Genomic DNA, 23,291 nt, shown 5'->3' on the forward strand with positions numbered 1-23,291 from the left:
ATGCTTGCACAGCGGGACATAGGCCCTCATCAGTAATTCTAATTTTGCCTTCACCTTGTGATCTGTATAGCCCTTTGAAGCATGTGATCTTTGTGACCTACTGCCTGTTCGTACACCCCCTCGCCTTTTAAAATCCCTAAGAAAAACTTGCTGGTTTTGCGACTCGGGGTCGCCATCACGGTCCTACCAATATGTGATGACACCCCCAGAGGCCCAGCTGTAAAACTGATCTCTTTGTACTCTTTCTCTTTATTTCTCAGACCAGCCAACACTTAGGGAAAATAGAAAGAACCTATGTTGAAATATTGGAGGCTGGTTCCCCTAATAGAGTATTGATTCACAATATCACAAGGAAAAGTTTCATAATAGGCTGCCTGCAAGCTGAGGAGCAAGGAAGTCAGCCCAAGTCCCAAAACCTCAAAAATACAAAGGAGGACATTGCAGCCTTCGGTCTGTGGTCGAAGGCCTAAGAGCTCCTGGGCAAAACATTGGTGTAGGTCCAAGAGTCCAAAAGTTGAATAATTAGAGTCTGCTGTTCAAGGGCAGGAAATACCCAACATGGGAAAAAAGATGAAGGTCAGAAGACTCAGACAGTCTAGTAATTCCATGTTCTTCTGCCTACTTTTATTCTAGCTGTGCTGGCAGCTGATTAGATTGTGCTTACCCAGATTGAGAGTGGGTCTGCCTCTCCCAGTCCACCGGCTCAAGTGTTAATCTCCTTTGGCAACACTCTCACAGACACACCCAGGAACAATACTTTACATCCTTCAAACCAGTCAAGTTGACATTCAATATTAACCTCACAGGTGACAAGGATGTGCTTCAGGGCACTCAAATGACAGCTAAATTTTAACTGATCACTTAACCAAAGGCCTTTATTCCCTGGCTTACCTGATATTATCGGGAGTGGCAGAGGGGACACTTATCCATCCACAGGAGCCAAAATTGTACTGACTGATCTTCCACATGGAACCCAGATGAATGTCTCTCCAGGTTTCCTCAGTTTGGGTGGGCTTGGTTGTTGCATGGGGGGTTGGCATGGGGACCAGTGACCTGCCAACCTGCTGATAGAGGTGGCAGTCCCACATGAGGTGGTGGTGCTATGCCAGCTGCTGTATATATTTGGCTCTGCCACCTCCCAGGGAACATGGTGGCTCTGAAATGAGCCTTTGGTTAGCATTACATCTCTGTAGAGTTAGCAGTTCTTTATTGTTACACTCTGTGTTGTGGCTCTTGCAGCCTTGATCACAGATTGCTTTGCTGTCTCTCGCCATCTCTGCTCATCATCTCACCAATTGCCATCTCTTCTGATTGCTGAGTGCTACCATCTCTGCTGTCTTACCATCTTGCCTCTCTGTCAATCACCCCCATCTCCACTGTCTTCATCCCTTCATAGCTGCTGGATGATGCAGGCAGGTAAACCCCAAAATTTGGGCTGAGTTTAGGAGGGTTCTTGGCTTTTCCCAGGAAAGAATTCAAGGGTTAGCTGGGGTGTTAGCAACTTTTATTGAAGTGTCAGTGTACAGCACCAGCAGAGATACTCCTTCCTGCAGAGCAGAGCTACCTCATAGGCAGTATGCCCAGAGAAGCAGCTCAGAGGTAGTTCTTCAGTCATATTTATACCTACTTTTAATTATATGCAAATTAATGGGCTGATTATGAATAAATTTCTAGAAAATGGGTTGTAACTTATAGGTCATTAAGGTCATTGCCACGAAAAGGGTTGGTAACTTCTGGGTGTTGCCATGGCAATGGTATCATGACATGGCACACTGGTCACACTGGTGGGCATGTCTTAAGGAGAGGTGCTTTCATCTCTTCCCTGTTTTCACTAGTTCTCAATCTGGTCTGGTGGCTGAGCTCCAGCTCTGAGTTAAGTTCTGCATCCTACCTCACTTTAGGCCTTTTATGGAGACTTCATTTGTTGTTCATGATTGAAGCCAGGACAACTGTGTCAAGATGTGATCAAACGAAAAGCACATGATCTAAACACAGCAAGGCATGTCTGTTCACATTCTTCTAGTTCTTTCTGGGAAGCATTCCTTCCTCCATAGTATGGAGTAGAACCCTCTCTGAAATGAGGGTCTTATGACACACAATCAGATTAGAGTCCTTCCTTGGGCAGGTGGCAGGAGGACAGAAGAAATAAAAATTTTGTTTTCTGAGGCCTCCTTATGAATCTAAAGCACCCCAACATTATAAAAAGAAAAGACTGTAACAATGGTTATGGGAGTTAGGAACTAGGAAGCTTGAATGAAAAAAACCTACACACACACACACGTGATCAAAATATTACATTATATAAGCATAATATTATGTTATAGTAATGTATATACAAATAGTTGGATGTCTTATCTGATTTAGTAGGTCTCGGCTTGGGCCTCAGAATGCACATTTCTGGAAGGCTACCAAAATATACTGAATGCATGTGCTTGAATCACACCATGAGTAACAAGAATCTAGCCTATATTTTTCCATTTTGCCCTTTGCAGGCAGAAATATGTCAAGGAAGAATGAATTCAACGATATATTTCAAGATTGAATGGAGAGAATATTAAGGTCATAGGAGTTGTCAGGATTACAACATTAGATAGGAAAATCAACCTACCTGCTAACTAATGTCATATAATGAAATGACAGATGATGGGGTAGAGAGAAAAGCAAGACAAGTGAAGAGGGTGAAAGAATGTAACAAAAATAAAAACATGACTGATGAGTACCTGGAGAGGATACTATAAATGGATGACCCAGACTTCAAAAGAGGCAAGTGTTGAAAGCTTGCTTAGGGAAAGAATATCATAGCAAAACACATCATAAACAAATGAAATTTATGTTCTGACTGGTAAGTTTAATCACAGGTTCTTAAACAAAAATAATTATTACATATATGCTTCCTAGGTTACCGTTTTCACGATTTAAAAGTGTTTTCTCACCTATAGATAGAACAAAACAGCTGAACTTTGGAAGACAACTTGTGAAAGCTGTATGAAACAATAATCTTGGGATCAGGGAATCTTTGGCTATTTTCTGCTGAGCTCTCTTTGCTTGTGCTGGGTAGCTTTCTGAAATGGCAGTCCTTCCCACTGTCTGTTTATGACTCTAAGATTTCACTGGTCTTTCATGCTGGGGCCCCATGCTTCCAGGTACCTTTATCTCTGCTGAGAACTTGCTTATAATTCTTGTGTCCAGCTGTGGTAAAAGTGAATACTCTTAAAAAAGGAATTGAGGATATTTTTTCTATAGGATCAAACTTGGAAATGAAAACATTGATATAAAATGAACAGTACTTAGCTAACGTTTTTTTGTTTAGTTCCATTTACTTTGGGAAAGAGAGGATTCTTTTCCACATATAGTTTCTTTTCACGTTGGGTCCTACAGTGAGGGCACAGTACTGTGCATATGGAAGTAGCTGGTGGGGTTTTCATTTCAATTGGAATGGGACATGGGTTAAGATTAAGGGAGTGGCTTACAGAACCTTCCTATGCTCTTTGTAAAGAGATACATGTGCACATGTGCACAACAATTTGAGCTAAACGAAACACACCGAATGTAGTATTACTGGCCAAGAAATTTTGATAAATATTCACAAGATCACATTTGTATAATCTAGCAAATAAATGCTTAACCATATCTGAGATGAGTGTAAAAATTTGATATTACACTTAATTTGGGTTTGCTTACAATAAAACCTTGTGACAAGAATTTAAGGTTAAGTAATTTATTTGGTTGTTGAATCCAGAAAATGTTAGTAAAGAAATGGGAAAGTGAGACAGGGAAGGAAAGACAGCCTTTAGGATATGTTACCATGCAGCTACCACAGTGGGCAATTGTTGCTTGATGCCACTGAAAAAACTCTGGGAGCCGGGTGTAGAACACATACTTCAGTGTTACCTCCCCACATGCCTAACCCCACATGCATCCATATTAAGGGATATTTATACATCTACCCCCAGCCAGCCATTGGTTGAAAACTGCTTCCAGTGGGGAAGGAAATTTAATTCTCTGGCACTTCTGACCTGCCACAGAGGTTCACGGTGGGTTCGGGTTACAAGTGGGTGCAGGGTGGGCTTGGGTTACAAGAGAGCCTCAGGCAAAGAAACACATGCCCTGACAGATGGACCTCAGGCTAGTGCTCAGTGAAGTAGCAAGGGTGATGGGATATGCATGAGGCACCAACAGTGTCTGCTACATACTATAATAGTGAATTCCAGTTTGCGTGTTATCTTTTCCTAAGGGCATATTCTACTCAATCAAAGTTATTTTTTGAATATAAGAAGGGAAGTAAAGGGAGCAAATGAACACTACATAAAGTCAAGAATTTTGTGTAACAATGCAACAAAAAGCTTTTTGAACATAATTTTATCTGTGATTACAAATATTGCATTGTTAATATAATTAGAGATTTATCAGACTTTCTTGAGAATAAGCACTACTAGGAACATGGCGTGTTTTCAGAAATCAGATGTTCTGATTATATGTTTTATTCATGAGAATACTAGGAAGACATAGTAAAAAGCATCCCTGTTTGCTGATGAACAAAGCTTATAGAAAAACTCTTGTGAATAGAGGTGCCACCTCTGGCTCCAGAGTGGGTCTGTGGTGCCCCATACAGGGAACAGTGAGTGCTCAGAAAGTTGGACCAACTTAGGGGCAGGTTTTCAACCTTCTGGAATTGGTGTCCCAAGGTTCATATATCAGTGAGTAGTGATGGGATCACTTTAACAGGAATAGTTCACTTTGGTTGGATCTTGCAATGACCTGCTGACAAAAGTTTGTCTCACCTTACTGCCTTCCCTATAGTGTTTCCTTGGGTTCCCAGCTTGTACATCACTGTATCTCCATTGTGTTCTCCATGGGCTTCCTATCATTTCATTATCCTTTGCCAGTTGCTGCAGTTTTGTTTAATAGACGCTGTGGGTTGTCTACCCTGCCTTCAGGGTCAGAGCAGTAGTAAAACCATTTGAAGTGTCTTGAAGGTATGACTATAATATAGATAGATAGAATCTGAGGTAAAATAAGAATGTATACTTCAACTAAAGATATTTAAAATCAGATATTTACAACACTCATCCAAATAAAATACATCTATGAGGCACACTAAGCTGGTAAGTGGCATGTTGGTGATTATACTATTACCTCAAAGAAGATTAAAAATACAAATAAGTAGCAACTTCAATTTAATTATATATTTTTCATGGTTGAAATAACATTTTCTTCTTCTGAAATCTACCTATATTTAATTCATTTATATTTACATTTTATTATCTCATTACAAATGTTCTTTCTCCTCATTCTTTCTCTTGAGGGTCAAATTCATGACCAACTTATCTTTGCCTCAAAATATTTAGGCAAGTGTCTTGCATATACTTGGGATAAGAATGATTTTTTCATATTTTAATGCATTATTTCATGGTGCAAGTATTTGTGGAGTTACACAATGAACCAGGCACCAAATGCTGGAAATAAGCCGTGTATAATGGTGAATAAAATAGTCAAAGTCCCTGACTTTACATGCTTCATTCTAGTAAGGGTGGCATATAGTAAAAAAATAAATAAATAAACCGATCAGAATTACTAGGATACCTTGGGAACTACATGAAAATGTAGAGCTTCTCTTATAATTTCACAAATAATATCGGAAATCATTATGGTACACACACTCAATTTGACGTGAAAATGTTCCACTCACCTTATTTTCTGTTGACACATTGTTGGACACTTTTGTTTCTTTGTCTTGTGCATCTATCTTGTTTAAAATTATTAAAATATATTTAGTGTTAAGCATAGTGGCTGGTGCGCAGTATGCTTTTACTTAACATTATTTATTATTGTTAAATATGTTATGTTCTGCTAATGGTCAGGAACCCTGCCACATGCTTTCAAGCATCTCTATTTAATTCTCACAGCAATCCTATGATGTACTCACTGTTATACCCCCAATTTAGAGATAAGAAATTTGAAGCCCAGAAAAAATAGTATTCAATCCCATATTGTTCAGCAAGTATGTGATACAGTGCAGAAATATTTGTTTCATTTCAGAGCCTACATTATTAAACACTGTACATAGTAGCTCAGTTTGTCAGAAGCCATTTCTATACTTATGAAAATTGCCAACAACCTATACAACAAACAACCCAGATATAGAAAACACGAAGGACAAACAAATAAGCACAATAAGTATATTAAATTTCTTGTTTCTTTTTCATTGGCCCTCTTTGATTTAAGATGGGCTGAGCACACTTATAATTAAAGCCTAAATATTTGCTTCTAAAAACTGAAGGAGGGCTATGAGAAACAAGAGAACTAAAATATAATTATCATAGTTCTTATATTCAAAACTTTAAATGATAGTATAAAAGAAATTATAGATTAAACCCTTAATATCTTTAAGAAATGGAAATAATGACATAGCTGAACCCAGTTTGGAAAAAGGATGGTTGGATGAGGGGAGACTTCAGGGATACTTATCAATGACTAAACAAAGCCACACTAAAACTGAGTATCAATACTGAATATTTAAATGAGCACTAACAGCAAAAAGGGCTTTTAGAGTTTAAAGAATTTTATTACTTAAAAAAGACTCATGGTTCTTATTTTGGTAGCAATACAGAGCAATTACGTCATTCTTTATCTAAACTGAATATTATAAATTGTCTAATAAAAATTCACATTTTACTTAGAGCTTTATAATTCTCAAAAGCACTTTTATATCAGTTCTTTCATTTGCCTTTTATACTATGGAAGGTGAATTATTGTTATTCCCATATTACAGATGAAAAAACTGAGGTTCAGAGTAGTGAGCAGCTTCCCCACAGTCATATAGCTAGTCCATTGTCCTGCTATTTACTGTTACGCAAGCCCAGTTCAAGTCCAGAAATAAAGCAAGTTCAAAATGAAGTTGAATGCTGCATTTCTTTCTTTCATTGTGTTTTTTATACTTTAAGTTCTAGGGTACATGTGCACAACGTGCAGGTTTGTTACATATATATACTTGTGCCATGTTGGTGTGCTGCACCCATCAACTCCTCAGCACCCATCAACTCATCATTTACATCAGGTATAACTCCCAATGCCATCCCTACCCCCTCCCCTCTCCCCATAATAGGCCCCGGTGTGTGATGTTCCCCTTCCAGAGTCCAAGTGATCTTATTGTTCAATTCCCACCTATGAGTGAGAACAAGCGGTATTTGCTTTTCTGTTCTTGCGACAGTTTGCTGAGAACGATGGTTTCCAGCTACATCCATGTCCCTACAAAGGACACGAACTCCTCCTTTTTTATGGCTGCATAGTATTCCATGGTGTATATGTGCCACATTTTCTTAATCCAGTCTGTCACTGATGGACATTTGGGTTGATTCCAAGTCTTTGCTATTGTGAATAGTGCTGCAATAAACATATGTGTGCATGTGTCTTTATAGCAGCATGATTTATAATCCTTTGGGTATATCCCCAGTAATGGGATGGCTGGGTCAAATGGTATTTCTAGTTCTAGATCCTTGAGGAATTGCCATACTGTTTTCCGCAATGGTTGAACCAGTTTACAATCCCACCAACAGTGTAAAAGTGTTCCTATTTCTCCACATCCTCTCCAGCACCTGTTGTTTCCTGACTTTTTAATGATTGCCATTCTAACTAGTGTGAGATGGTATCTCATTGTGGTTTTGATTTGCATTTCTCTGATGGCCAGTGATGATGAGCATTTTTTCCTGTGTCTGTTGGCTGTATGCATGTCTTCTTTTAAGAAATGTCTCTTCATATCCTTTGCCCTCTTTTTGATGGGGTTTTTTTTTTTTTTTCTTGTAATTTTGTTTGAGTTCTTTGTAGGTTCTGGATATTAGCCCCTTGTCAGATGAGTAGATTGCAAAAATTTTCTCCCATTCTGTAGGTTGCCTGTTCACTCTGATGGTAGTTTCTTTTGCTGTGCAGAAACTCTTTAGTTTAATTAGATCCCATTTGTCAATTTTGGCTTTTGTTGCCATTGCTTTTGGTGTTTTAGACATGAAGTCCTTGCCCATGCCTATGTCCTGAATGGTATTACCTAGGTTTTCTTCTAGGGCTTTTATGGTATTAGGTCTAACATTTAAGTCTCTAATCCATCTTGAATTAATTTTCGTATAAGGAGTAAGGAAAAGATCCGGTTTCAGCTTTCTACTTATGGCTAGCCAATTTTCCCAGCACCATTTATTAAATAGGGAATCCTTTCCCCATTTCTTGTTTTTGTCAGGTTTGTCAAAGATCAGATGGCTGTAGATGTGTGATATTATTTTGGAGGACTCTGTTCTGTTCCAATGGTCTCTCTGTTTTGGTACCAGAACCATGCTGTTTTGGTTACTGTAGCCTTGTAGTATAGTTTGAAGTCAGGTAGTGACAAAAAGCTTTGTTCTTTTGACTTAGTATTGTCTTGACAATGTGGGCTCTTTTTTGGTTCCATATGAACTTTAAAGCAGTTTTTTCCAATTCTGTGAAGAAACTCATTGGTAGCTTGATGGGAATGGCATTGAATCTATAAATAACCTTGGGCAGTATGGCCATTTTCACGATATTGATTCTTCCTATCCGTGAGCATGGTATGTTCTTCCATTTGTTTGTGGCCTCTTTTATTTCACTGAGTAGTGGTTTGTAGTTCTCCTTGAAGAGGTCCTTTACATCCCTTGTAAGTTGGAGTCCTGGGTATTTTATTCTCTTTGAAGCAATCATGAATGAACTTCCATTCACTATTGCTTCAAAGAGAATAAAATACCTAGGACTCCTGCATTTCTTATTGTCATCGTCCTTACGGAGATATATGAAGAAATGACCATTTCCTTTGAGGGCCCTTAATTTGAAAATCTTTGACCCCAGAACTTAATTTTCTTTAATACATTAAATATTTCTAAAATAAGTAGATACAAGTTTTTTTTTTTTTTTCATTCACTAGATTATTATCTTAGATTTTTTTTTCTTTTTTTAAAATTTGGGGCCGGGTGGTGAATACTATGTGGTTTTTATGGTCAGCAAAATTGAGAGTGGTTAGCCGGACGTGGTGGCTCATGCCTGTAATCCCAGCACTTTGAGAGGCCGAGGTTTTTGGATCATTTGAGGACAGGAGTTCGAGACCAGCCTGGCCAACAGGGTGAAATCCCATCTCTACTAAAAATATAAAACTTAGCCGGGAGTGGTGGTATGTGCCTGTAATCCCAGCTATTCCCGAGACTGAGGCAGGAGAATCACTTGAACTCGGGAGGTGGAGGTTGCAGTGAGCTGAGATCACGTCACTGCACTCCAGCCTGGACAATGGAATGAGACTCTGTCTGAAAAAAATAAAAAAAAAAACCAGAATAAAATACTTTTGAAAACTATCCTAGAAAACCTATGGTTTTTCTATATGCATTCATTTAAGGCATTCACATCTGCTACTCTGTCATAGAAATATTTCTTTTATGGATATCTTAAAGGATTTGATCAATAAAGGAGACAAAACTTAAATTGAATCAACCACACAAAGATAAATTTAATTTAAATTTAGTTTTAATTCTAGTTTTTTCAATCCTTGCACCAGCTTTTTGTACAAATACTCTGTAATTTAATTTTTGTCTGCCTTGCAAACTACAAACCATTAGGATGTCTATATTAACAAGTTAACATGAACAAATGAATTGTCTTTTTTATTAAAAAGATCAAAAACACACAGCTACAAAGAAATGTATTTTTTCATAAAACCCTGAAGTGATGAGAAATCCCTATGATATAAAGCAAAATGAAATTAAACCATCTTTTATCAAAATTGCCTCTGTGCATTTAATAGTGAAGATTTTCAGTTTTAACACTCTAAAGCAATACTTGTCAAACTTTGATGTGCATACAGATTATCATACAAATTAATTAAATGTTACGTCTGGGATTTGCTTCAAAATAAATGAGGTTGGGGGGAGGTTACATAGGGGTATATATGCAGTGTGATTGGCCATGAATTGATAACTTTTGAAGCTGAGAAATAAATACACAGGTTTTGTTATAACAAGTTTTCTTATGTAAGAAAAGTGAAAAACAAGAAAAAGTTTATCATTTTAATATATATATTATATATGTATATTTATATAGTATATATAAATATAATTTATATATATCTGTGTGTGTATCTAAATATATACATACACACACGCATATATACATCACTGCCAACTAGATAACATGGTAAATAATTGCATTAGATCTGATTATATGCTATTGCTGTCGTGTTTGGGAATAAATCAAACTACCATATGTAGAGATGAAACTTTATTTTTTTTATAGAGATTGCTTTCTCCATATAAGAACCAGTTCTTTTCCAAGGGAAAATTTAAAAAAGAAAAGCATTTTTCAGGTAATGTCTTTATGGAACATAAGTGTATCATACTTTTGGTAGTAGAACAAAAACTATTAAAAATAATATCTGTGAAATATAGTGCAAATAGCTATAGTAGCACAGTAGAAAATAATACTTAGGGAAAGTGATGAGGGTGGTGGTAGTATGTGTTGAAAATGGAAGGATGAGGGCTTCAGGAATGTAACACTGAATGAGTCTGTAAGAGTCTATGTGTCCACAGTTAAAATGAAATTCCATACAGAAGGGTTTGGCATATGTGAAGACTGAGAAGTATGAAATACAATTATTATTATGGAAAATTCTAAAAGTAAATTTATATGACATGTGAATAGTGTTTGCATTAAAGACAATGACAATAACAGAATCTAGGAAAGAAAGATTCAAATGATCAAGGACTTTTGCCTTATAGGAAATAGGTTCCTGTGATGTTTTTAAACTGAGCTGTGATATTGCCAGTTGAGATTTAGATGGTCACTTTTGTAATTGTTGCTATGGAGTTCTGATTGAAATTGGAGAGATTAGAGTCAGAGATAACTGTTAGAAAGTAATCATAACTTTTTGCTTGGGGCCCTGGCTCCTAAAGTGGCCTGTAATTCCAGCACTTTGGGAAGCAGAAGTTGTATAATCTCTTGAACTCAGGGGTTCAAGACCAATCTGTGCAACATAGTGAGGCCTTGTCTCTGTGAAAACTCAAAATCAGTAGCCTGACATGGTGACACATGCCTGTAGTCCCAGTGACTCAGGTGGCTGAGGTGGGAGAATCACTTGATCCCAGGAGGTTGAGGCTGCAGTGAACCATGACCTCTGCACTCCAGCCTGAGGGACAAAACCAAGACCCTGTCTCAAAGTAAAGAAAGAAAAGAACAAAGGAAAAAAAAGTAATCATAACTTTCTAGATGAGAAAGGCAAAGGTTTTATTAAGAAAGTTATGGTAGAGAAGAAACTCAAAGTTAATTAGAAAATAAAACCCATCATGTTGAATATATTGAGAAAAGAGTCATAGAGTACACATCCATAATTGTTTGTGTACAATTCTGAGATCTAAAAGTCTCTAAAACCAGAAAATTCATCACCAGTTACCCAAACTCACTTAGTGGCAAAGCATTACTTAAACTGATGCAAGACTATTCAAAATTTGTATTCATTCCATTTAGTATAAATCATATATTGAATTAGAAATATTAATTTGTTTAATTATGAGTCATTCCTCTAGAAATAGTTGAGAGTGTTATAAATGCTGTGTGTATCTCAGTTACCTTTATGAAACCTGAAATATTCTGAATATCAAAGCTCATATAGTCCAGCGGGTTTCAGATGAGGATTAGGGATCTATGGTACTATTTAATGTTACATTATTTGTTAATAAGATGCCAGATACTCTCTTAAAAGATATAATAGCTTTATTAAATTCTAGCATGACCTTTCTGATAATTCCCTGGAGAATAGGTTGTAAAATATATGGTGACAGGGCAAAATGATCAGTGATTAACTCAAGTGTGGATTGGGAAGAATTTATTTGAATTTTTCTGTTCTCCTACTTATCTATTATATCTTCCTGATTAGGATACTCATGAATACATAGAACAAGGTTGGGGAGACAGGCAGGGAGTTCTGAGGTAGAAATATGAAAAAGACTAGAAATATCAGAGACACATCTAGGAGAGCACTGAAAAAGGAATTTTTACAGAAATTGTGACAAATAATCAAAGAATAATATGTCTTCATAGTCAGTTTCAAGATATTTGAAACAGAAATAGAAATCTGTCTCAGCCCAAAAAGAGCTACAGACAGTAACAGACCGTCACCATAGAGTTTGACTGAGCTATGTTAATTGATTTGCCTTCTTTGTAGTTTAAGCTTTGAGAATGGTCAATTGAAATACCCATAAAAAGAGGAATTGCTAGATTATGATATCTTTGTACCATATCATTCTTTGTAGTGTGAATAAGTAGAATAGATCCTTATAGTCTAACATGCAATGATCTACAAAATGTATTTTTTTAATGAAAAAAGTACGCCCTCTAGTAATGGCTACCTAGGTATCTCAGATCAACCCTACATTAAGGACAAATAGAAAAACTGGACAAAATATATATTAAAAAATCTTCTTGAAGGCAATAAACAACTATAAAGTTAGTAAAACCCATAGTGCTGAGAGCCAGGAGAAAGACAATTCATAATATTGACCCAGTTACTGAAGTCCAGAGTCTATCAAGAATGTAAGCCTTGAGAACCTTCTGGGCCAGCCGGAGAGGAACAAGAAAAAGATTCTAATATTCTGTTCAGTGAAGGAGCTGGTCTGTGCAATAAGCAAATAATAAGCAACCAATTAAAAGCAAAAAAGAGATCAAATGCCATTATCGCAGATACAGTCGTGTGTATGTGTGTGTATATATATATATGTATATAAATACACATAATTTATACATATATACATGTATTTATATGTAAATTCAAGGGATCTTCAAATTATTATAATTCATGATGTTACAGAATACAAAGTCAGTTTCCAAAAATCAATTTTATTTCTATTTATCAGAAATATTTTTTAAAAGATACAGTTTATAAAAATACATAAAAGTAAATACTAGGGATGCTTTTAGTCAAAGGTGAATAAGATGGCTATGCTGAGATACTAAATAAAAGTAAAGAAGATACATTTTATAGATGAGAAGACTCAATAATATAAAGGTGTAAATTTGTCCAAATTGATCTACAGATTTGATGAAATCGGAAATAAAAATTCCATTCCTATGGAATGGCTGTGGAATTTTTAGTCTTATTGGATGATTTATATGAAGTTTAAAACAACCAAGATAAGTCAAGACACTCAACTATAAGGTGAAAGGACTTGCTGTGTATCTGTTAGAGCAGCTAGCGTTACCTTTCGGCGTTAACCTATAGGTAAAAGAGAACCATAAAAGGACGGTGAATTTGAAAGACAGGGAGTGACCAAATGGAGTGCTATTCGAATATTCTCCAACTGAATACATTCCCTTTCCTGCAAATTGGAGATTGTGCAGTTAGAGGTGGAGAAAAATTCAAGAAATATTGTACAAGTAAAATCATTAGAAATCCTTCCGCCTCCACACATAAATTAGCTTGAAATCATCTCTGTAGCTCTCTGCCGTGTTTTCATTGTTCTCTACTCCTTCTTTTCAACCTATCGTTCTCCACAAAATATGCTCTCTATATTTACCATAACATGTAATGTACTATAGAATGTTATGAATTATAATTTTTACAAATTTTTTAACAAAAAATCTACAAATAAGTGTAATTTAATGCTGTTAAAGATTCAGTTATATCCCATAAAAGCTCATGTGTTAAAGTTCCAACATCCAGTACTTCAAAACAGAACCTTATTTGGAAACAGGGTCATTGTAGAGGTAATTCGCTAAGAGGTGATACCGGAGTGAAGTGCACCTCTATGTTTCAATGTACCTGGAATTTTGTTTTAATGAGGTATGCCGAGGCCAACAGATAAGGAGATGGCTTCTTTGAAGGAAGAAGTTTTTGTTCACAGTTCCTTAGAAACAGAAGGCAGGGCACACCATGCAGGGTCACATGATGGGCGATGGGCCACCTATGTCAGGGAGCAGAAAAAGGGAAGGGAAAACATGGGCAAAAGTCTTTCTTGTGGTTTTTGCGAGAAGCAATGAGCAAGGCAGAAAGAATAGACTGATCAAGTTGTGTTCCAATTTGTGGGAAGAGTATATTCTCTTGGAGAATATTAGAATAGCACGACAGTTGGCCTCTTTCTCTCTTGCAAATTCACTGTTCATTAATGGTTCTCTTTTACCTTTAGATTAAGGCCAAAATGTTAAGGTAATGCTAGCTGCTCCAACAGATACTTAGCAAAATCTAAAATGTTTAATGCAATAGATGTTAGTTTTCATTTATGAAAATTCAAGACAAATGCTTCTACTTGTTGGGCACTTCTCTCTCCAGTGGCGATTTGTGGCTCACTCATCTTCATCATATGACTTTCAAATTGGCCACAAAAGGCAAAATAAAATGAAGAATTAGACATGGGAGGCTTTTTTGGGCGAGACTGGGAGTTGCCACACATGACTTCCAATAATTTTTCCTTGGAGAGACCTCTGTCACATGGCCACTTCTAACTGCAAAGGGAATTCTCAACTGTGTTCCCTCCAAGCACCTTCAAAGAAGATGAGATATGTTGGTGAGCTGCAAGCAGACTTTACTACATGATATTCCATCTTCTCTATGAGACAGCTCAATCTACTCTCCAAAGTCATACCTCACACTTATCCCTCTAGGAACTTTTTTAACCAAAATGAACTATTGCTTCTTCTCCACATATTTTCCTTGTGTTTTCACATCTGGGTCAACGCTTAAGATTTTCTTTTACTCGAAACCTCTACCTCCTAACTCTTGGCTTTCATGAAGAATACGAGTTATTTTAATAGACCTGTTTCCAGTACCACTGCCATCATGGAATGTTTCCTGTACCTTCCACAACTTAAAATGAAAGGGGCTTTCGCTCTTCTGCATTCCCATAGCAATCTGTCCATAATGGTAGCATTGTTGACAAGACAGCAATGAAAGTCTGAGATCCAAGCTGTAGACTGAATATTTGTATTCATGAAATTATAAAATTTTAAATCAAAACATTTTTCAAGTTATGAAATTTGAATATAAAAGTTTCGTTAACGTAACGAAAAAATATTCTGGCAAGGAGAGATGATGTGAGCAAAGTCAGATTTTCCTGAAATATCTCTTTCAGAGGAAATCATCTAAATTTTAAGGACTAACAGAGACAGAGTGAGTCAGAGGAGACAAAGGGAGAAGAAGTCAGTAGGGATATGTTTTGACTGGGAACATAGACTATGGCAAAGTCATAGGAGCAGAACTGGCAGCAATTCCATAGCATTGTCTAAGACAGGGTTACTGTGACCCACAGAGCTGTCCAACCTATGGCAAATGTACCCCATGTGTGAGGAATGGGTCTTTACTAATTGGAAATTCTGACTCGATAAACTAAATTTTATTGTTCGCTTTATAAATATCCTTCTGGTGTAAATTCTCTCCTTAAGGAGAGAATTCACATGTCGCAAAGATGTAAACATTTGGGACTTGGGACCTGAATTCGTCTCTTATGATTTTAGTTGATGGTTAATCTTCCTGAGACTTCTTGCTTCTGGTGTGCTGATGAGATAGTATTTCTTACTGAGGAACAGAACTTGGTCCATGGAAAATTTGTCCTCAAACTTTTGGAGTTATAGTGACTTAATAAATAATATGCCAACATCAGTGACATGAGGAGGTTTTTTTTACCTTGTGTTATAGTTAAATGGTACATAAGCTTTCAACTTTGCATACTGGATCTAAGACTGATTCATACTGATACCTAGAGTGTTTATCCTGTGATTTGTTAGTAATAGGACATAAACTAATATTTGTTCAATTAGAAGTTGACACGAATCTGGGAATACCACTGGAAGTATTCTACTTCTGGAAGTAAATCATATTGGTTTATGTGACAATCCAGTCACTCTGCTTTAGATCAGCAAACTACAGCCCACTGGTCAAACCTGGTCCATGGCTTGTTTTTGTGCTATCAGTGAGATACAGATTGTTTTTAGCATTTTAAATGGTTGTAAATACGAACAAATGCAAACAAAAAACAAGAATATGCAGCAGAGACCGTATGTGGCCCACAAAGCCTATCTGTCCTTTGAGAGAAAGCGTTTATCAAATCCCCCTTAGATCTCTAAGCCAAACTATGACATTATTATAATTTTCCCTTCTATCGTCACATGACAAACTTCCAATAATTATGTCTGTTCTTTGAAAAGAATGTCCTTTTAATATAAAATGAAATTTCTAAAGTGAATGTGACTTACAAACTTCCACAGACTAACTTGCATTTATTTCAGCAGAGGCCAGAAAGAACAGTATCTTATTCACCACCTCTAAATAAATGCACTCTAACCATTATGTTTAAACAGTCTTTTATTGGTTCTAAATTCATACAATTGATTTTTTCCCTTAGTTAAGGTAATCAATTTGGTTGTGTATCTTAAGTTAGTGTCTCGCAGTTAAGTATTACTTAATTTCTTCTCAGAAAGGCCATAAATAAGATAACAAGTGAATGTTTTAGTTTAAATAGTTCTATGCTACCTATAGCTATACTATTATCTCTGTCCTAATATTTCTTTTTATAATTATTTTTTAAAAACAGGCTTTATGCATTACCTAACCCTAAGATGACCTTTTATTTGCCTTTACATTTTCCCACCTAAATCATCTTTATATTGGCATTAAATAAGCCTTTTTGACTTATTTAAAATAGTCACTTGAAAGCAGAAACACATTAAGCTTGATTTGTTTAATGATGAGGGAATAAAGCCTGACATTTTAGAGACATACTCCAAGGAAAGAGAATCTCTTAAGTGAAACGTTGCTAATGTGCTTCCAAAAGGTCAACAATGTATTACTTTGTAACAGGTGGATCAGGGCCACTTGATCTGGGCTCATCAATTTCTTTTTCCCTCCAGTCTTCTCAATTTGAAACCATTGCAGAAAGACATATGCATATGGAAATATAGCAAGATGGCATGAAGAGGTGCAAGCACAGAGGCTCTGTTGTTCTTTGTCTTTTTATGGAGCAAGGATCGATGGATGAGTAGAGCAGAAGCTGTGCTGTGATAAGGAGGTGGGATGAGGCAGCATTTAGTGGTCACCTCCTTCTTCCACCTATCATTTCTCCCTGTTCCTCAGTTCTTTGCACTCTTCTGGGAATAACTGGGCAAGAAACTGCCCAACTTTTTCACATTTGAAGGAAAAAACAGAGGTTTGTGAAGAAAAAAGCTAAACATACTGGTGCTGCAAAAGTACTACACTTTTCCTATTGCCACACATCTTACAGGATTACCATTTGTGAATTATAGTCACTTATATCCCCAAATTATTTGTAGGGCAGAGAAAATTCTGAAAAAAAAAAAACACACAAAGCAAAAACAAATCTGGATGAAACACATAGCTTAGGCATCTTCTGTCAAAGCCAGGAATCATATTGTTGAATTAAAAACATAGTCAAACTAGATTTAGATAGGAAAAGGAAGATGAAGGGATTTACTGGAAGTATATTGGGTGATCTATACACTGCAGTACAAGAAATTCAATGAAGTCTCAGAGTGGAGTCAAGAAATATGACAGTCAGGTACCACCAGGACTCTTGTTGCCCTCTCTCACTCTCTGGCCCACCATCATCCATTATCCTCCTGTTTTCTTACCGTCTCCCTTGGTCTTTCCCTCTGTTTCTGCCACAAGGCAGCACTCTACTTTCTTTCTATATAGACCTGATTTATTGCAACACATACAGGAAGAACACACACAGTTGCCCTTTCTCAGTATCGCCTCCTGGTTCACCTATCCAAATGAAATCTGAGCCTAGTCTCTGAAGCTAAATTCTAAATGCTCATGTAAGATCATTTGATTGTCTCTATTTAGACCAGCTAACCACACATAACACAAATGAGATGCATGATCTCTGCAGTGAGGTTATGTGATCTACTGACCATTCAAGAGGGCTCAGGAAACTAGAATTTTTCAAAAAGATGGGAGAGTAGGATGAGAAAAGTGGCTACTGATATGTTCAGAACTTTTTTTTACTTTTCCAGTCTGTAACTGTTAATACTGATGAATATGCATTCATTCATCAACTGCTTTATTAAGTATCTGGTATGTACTACAGATATAATAATAAGTATAAATATGATTTATGCTTATTATGTTCCCACTTTTGAGAAATTTATAATCTACTGAGTTTGAGGACTAACTTTGCAAACACATTCCTTTTACTTAAATCAGTTCTTTAGCTGATTTAGCCGGGTAAGCATAAGTGCCCATAAAAAGAGTTTAGGAGGTTTAGAAAAGATTTCTTGGAAAAGCAAGTGAGAACAACTCACCAAAGGATCAATATGCCAAACTGCCTGTTTTCAAAACTTGTTTTAAGGAATATCATTGTTTAGTACCACCCATGTGAGTATATTATGTTTATGGATGTATACTTAGTATTATTTTGTTGAATCAGTCATTTGATGAAATTGATGTTTAGATAATTTGTAATTCAGTGCATTGACTTAGAGTATATTTTGGCCTGCTTTCAAGTACATGGATCCAGAGTGGTAAGGGAACAAGCTCTTGTTCCATATGGCCAGAATGTAAAGTGTAAATGGTGCAGAGGGAAATGGTTTGCTAGTAGGAGAGAGATTAATTAATCTCTGAGGAAGCTTTCATGTATTGAAAATAATTTCTGAAAGATGTGTAATAAAAATGTAATGCCAGAAACATCCTGTTTGTATTGATTTTATATTTATCTATATCAATTTTTAGTCCAATGGATTGGAGACTCAGATCAAGAACCATGTATTTTCTTGACCCAAATCATCTCTTTCTTGGCATGGTATTTTCAGGTACATGCATTTTGTTTACTTTCAGCTGTATGGATTCTTTAGATGATCAGTAAATATATTTTAACTAAGTCCTCATGCTCATTCTTTTAACTCCTTATGCTCATTCGTGTTAAGTAAAATTATACTTGCCTAATTCTCAATTCACCTGTGGATGCCTCTTTTGCTTCCATGATATAAGTATAGAACCACCATACAAATTTCATTATTTTTTCATGCTATCTAAAATAGAAGAAAAAAATCCCTGTTGAGACATTAGTTACTTAAGGTATTAAAGAATGTAAAAATGATATGTGTTTAACATTTGAAGCTATATCTTAATGATTATTAATGCAGCTCTCTAAATGGGCATTAAGCACAGCAGTGCAGTTATCATACAATAACTCTTTCACTTGTCTTCCACACAATCTTTTCCTGGGGCTTGGCTGATATAAATGGTTTGATATTATATCTTAAGTTTCCTATAGGTTTCTTTTATTTCAAACCTCTCAGTACATGGTAAAATATGATATTGAATATAATACTATTAATTAAATATAACTGAATGTAATTTTGAATAAAGAAGTTTTTGATATCTAGAAATTAAGAAATTGTCTATGTCGCATTACTAAGGTAAACAATTGGTCTTCCAAAATTAATATTTATGCTTACACCCTCTCAAAGATAAGGCTGAATATACAATTAGCTTATAATCACCACATATATTCTGAGTTGACTTTTGTGTAGATGTAGTTATATTATTGCTTAGCTATGTGAAAACAGAATGATTGTTCTTTTAAAATCATAAATGAAAGCCAAGTAAATGAGTGTACCTAAAGGATGTTGGTAGAATCAGCAGTAATGATTTGTTGTTAAAGTTTTCAAAAATAAATTTAAAAGAATAAAAGTATTTCATATGAAATGAATGTATATGATAAATAGTCTTGGAAAAATGCAATAAAATTTACCAGTGCATGGAACAAAAATAAGTGGTTTGCTTATAGTTCATGTTTATATTTTTTTCCCAAGCCAACTTTAGTATATAAATATACTAATATAAATAACACAACACCATATATAGGGTAAAGGACTTTAAAAATCATTAATAATAAAATGTACGTGATGTTTTTATTAAATGTGAATGCCTTCAAGTGTTAATAGATTTTACGGTTGAATCAACTCCTAAAGTGTGTTTGCCACTCACTTTTATTACTTTCCACTATTAAGTTTAACAGCTTATTTAATTTGTATTTATAAGACTAAACATGAATAGCATTTGTGACATGTCTATAACAAGCTTTCTTTTTATAAGTTTAAGCTATTCAAGGGAATGTGTCATATCTGCTCTCTTTTTGTAACTCTCCAAAGATATGTATATATCACAATGTTTTGTACACAGTATGCCTTGAGTAAATATTATGGGTTTACTGAATGAATCCGAGGAGCAGAATGCCTTTATGGCCTGCAGTTCTCTGCTGTAATACAATTGTCAATGACTCCAGGTGGCCATATCAAAGACTGAGACACTTAACATTTACAGCCATATAAAGTGGGGGATCAACCTTGGAATCTGCAAGTGGAAATATAAACAGGCAACAAACATTACAAAACTGACAACAAAGATTCCCTGATATCTCATTACAAAGCCTTCCCCGATTTTCTGGGAGCCTTTTCAGCATCAAGGACTATGACTCAATTCTATTCTCTCTTTGGTTTCGCCAGCTTGTAAATTTTGGAAACTGCTGACGGTGCCTCATCACATGGCTGATAACACGTTTTAGAAAAGTATTGTGCCTATTGAATAATTATTTCTTAAATTTTTATTTTTTTAAAAGTTTTACTTTTTGTGGGTACATAATAGGTGTGTGTATTTATGTGGTACATAAGATATTTTGATATAGGCAAATAATGTGTACCAGTCACATGAGGGGAAATGAGGTATTCATTATATCAAGCATTTATCCTTTTTGTTACAATATAGTTATATACTTTAAAATGTACAATTATTGACTATAGACATCTTATTCATTTTTTTCCAACTATTTTTTGTACCCATTGACCAACTCAATTAACCCCCACTCATCTACCCACCCCACACTTGCCAGCCTCTGGTAACCATCCTTCTCCTCTCTATGTTCATGAGTTCAATTGTTTTAATTTTTAGCTCCCACAAATAAGTGAGAACAGGAAGAATTTTGCTTTCTGTGTCTGGCTTATTCCACTTAACACAAAGACCTCCAGTTTCATCCATGTTTTTGCAAATGACAGGATCTCATATATTTTATGGCTGAATAGTTCTCCATTGTGTATATGTACTGCATTTTCTTTCTCCATTTGTCTCTTGATGGACACTTAGATTGTTTTCAAACATTGGCTATTATAAATAGTGCTGCCATAAACATGAGAGTGCACGTATCTTTTTGATAGACTGATTTCTTTTCTGTTGTGTACATGTCCAGCAGTGAATTGGTGCATCGTATAGTATTTCTACTTTTAGTTTTTAGTGGAAACTTTAAGCTCTTTTTCATAGTGGCTGTACTAATTTACATTCCCATCCACAGTGTACATGGGTTCCCTTTTGTCCACATCCTCCCCAGTATTTGTTATTATCTATCTTTTGGATAAAAGCTATTTTGACTAGGCTGAGATGAAATTTCATTGTAGTTGGGATCTGCATTTCTCTGATGATCAATGATGTGGAGCACATTTGCATATACCTGTTTGCCACTTGTCTGTCTTCTTTCAAGAAATGTCTATTTCAGATCTTTTGCCCATTTTTAATTGGATTACTAGATTTCATTCCTATAGAGTTGGTTGAGTTCTTTATATATTCTGGTTATTACTCCTTTGTCAGATTCTGGTTATTAGTACTTTGTCTCCTGTTCTGTGGATTGTCTCTTCACTTTGTTGATTGTTTCCTTTGCAGTGCAGAAGCTTTTGAACTTGATGCCATCCCATTTGTCTCTCTTTGCTTTGCTTGCCTATGCTTGTGGTATATTATTCAAGAAATCTTTGCCCAGTCCAATGTGTTGGAGAGTTTCCCCAATATTTTATTATAGCAGTTTCATGGTTTGAGGTCTTAGATGTAAGTCTATAATCCATTTTTATTTTATTTTTGTATAGGGCAGGAGATCGGGGCTTAGTTTTCTTCTGCATATGCATGTCCAGTTTTTCATAGCACCATTTTTGATGATACTGTGCTTTCCCCAGTGTAACATGCTCTTGGCACCTTTGTTGAAAATGAGTTCACTGTAGATGTATGGAATTGTTTTGGCAAATCTGTTCTAGAACTTATCTGTTCCATTGGTCTGTGTATCTCTTTTTGTGCCAGTACCAACCTACTGCATACAATCTTGGTAGGTTGTGTGTGTCTAGAAATTAATCCATTTCTTGCATGTTTTCAGATTCATTGGCTTAGTGTTGCTTATAGTAGCCTCTAATAATCCTTTGAATTTCAGAAGTATTGGTTGTCATGTGTCTTTTTCATCTCTGATTTTATTTATTTGGCTCTTCTTTCTTTCTTTATTTATTTTAGTTATGGCTAAGGTTTGTTAATTTTGTTTATATATCCAAAAAACAAACTTTTCATTTGTAGTCTTGTATTTTTGTTTCAATTTCCTTTATTTCTATGCTGATCTTTATTTCTTTTCTTGTACTAACTTTGACTGGTTTGCTCTTACTTTTCTAGTACTTTAAGATGCATTGTTAGGTTGTATATTTGAAGTTTTTCTGCTTTTCTGATGTAGGCACTTATAGCTATAAACTTCCTTCTTAGTGTTGCTTTCACTGTATCCCATAGGTTTTGGTATATTGTGTTCTCATTATCATTTGTTTCAAGAAATTTTTCAATTTGCTTATTAATCTCTTCACTCCGTTGTCACTTGGAGCATATTGTTTAATTTTCAACATTTGTATAGTTCTCAAACTTTCGCTTGTTATTGATTTCTAGTTTTATTCATGGTGGTCAGAGAAGATACTTGTTATTCTTTCATTTTTTTTCCTGGATGTTTTAAGACTTGTTTTATGGCCTAACATATGGTCTATCCTTAAGAATGATTCATATGTTGGTAAGAATGTGTATTCTCCAGCAACTGGATGAAATTCTCTATAAATATCTGTTAGGTCCATTTGGTCTGTAGTGCAGATTAAGTCTGATGTTTCTTTGTTGATCCTTTGTCTTGATGATCTGTCCAATGCAGACAGTGGGACGTTGAAGTCTCTAGTGGCTATTGTATTAGGATCTACCTCTCTCTTTAGCTCTAGAATATTTGCTTTATATATCTGAGTGTTCCAGTGTTGGATGCATATATATTTACAATTCTTGTATTCTCTTCCTAAATTTATTCCTTTATCGTTATATAATGACCTATTTGTCTCTTTTTATATTTTTTGTCTTGAGATCTATTTTGTCTGATATAAGTATAGCTGTTCCTGCCCTTTTTTTGGTTACCATTTGCAGAGAATATCTTTTTCCATCCTTTTATTTTCAGCATGTATGTCTTTATAGGTGAAGTGTGTTTCTTATA

The 23,291-nt window shown here is 35.7% G+C and overlaps 1 protein-coding gene across 4 annotated transcripts in view; it reads left to right on the plus strand.

Moving 5' to 3' along the window:
• The window catches only part of ZNF385D (zinc finger protein 385D), a 985,910-nt gene that overhangs the window by 160,356 nt on the left and 802,263 nt on the right, over positions 1-23,291 (plus strand). For 2 of the 4 annotated variants that reach the window (XM_050779489.1, XM_050779487.1), the window contains exon 1: positions 14,829-18,789. The exons of 1 other annotated variant lie outside the window; for it this stretch is intronic. Coding sequence is in view for 2 of the 3 variants with exons in the window: in XM_050779487.1 (XP_050635444.1) it covers positions 18,714-18,789 (76 nt within the window). In the remaining variant the exon portion in view is untranslated. Of the gene's footprint in view, positions 1-14,828; positions 18,790-23,291 lie in introns of those variants that run through there. One more of the 4 variants, XM_050779486.1, reaches the window with a different exon arrangement.

Source organism: Macaca thibetana, chromosome 2 (assembly GCF_024542745.1).
Source record: "Macaca thibetana thibetana isolate TM-01 chromosome 2, ASM2454274v1, whole genome shotgun sequence".
Taxonomy (NCBI): domain Eukaryota; kingdom Metazoa; phylum Chordata; class Mammalia; order Primates; family Cercopithecidae; genus Macaca; species Macaca thibetana.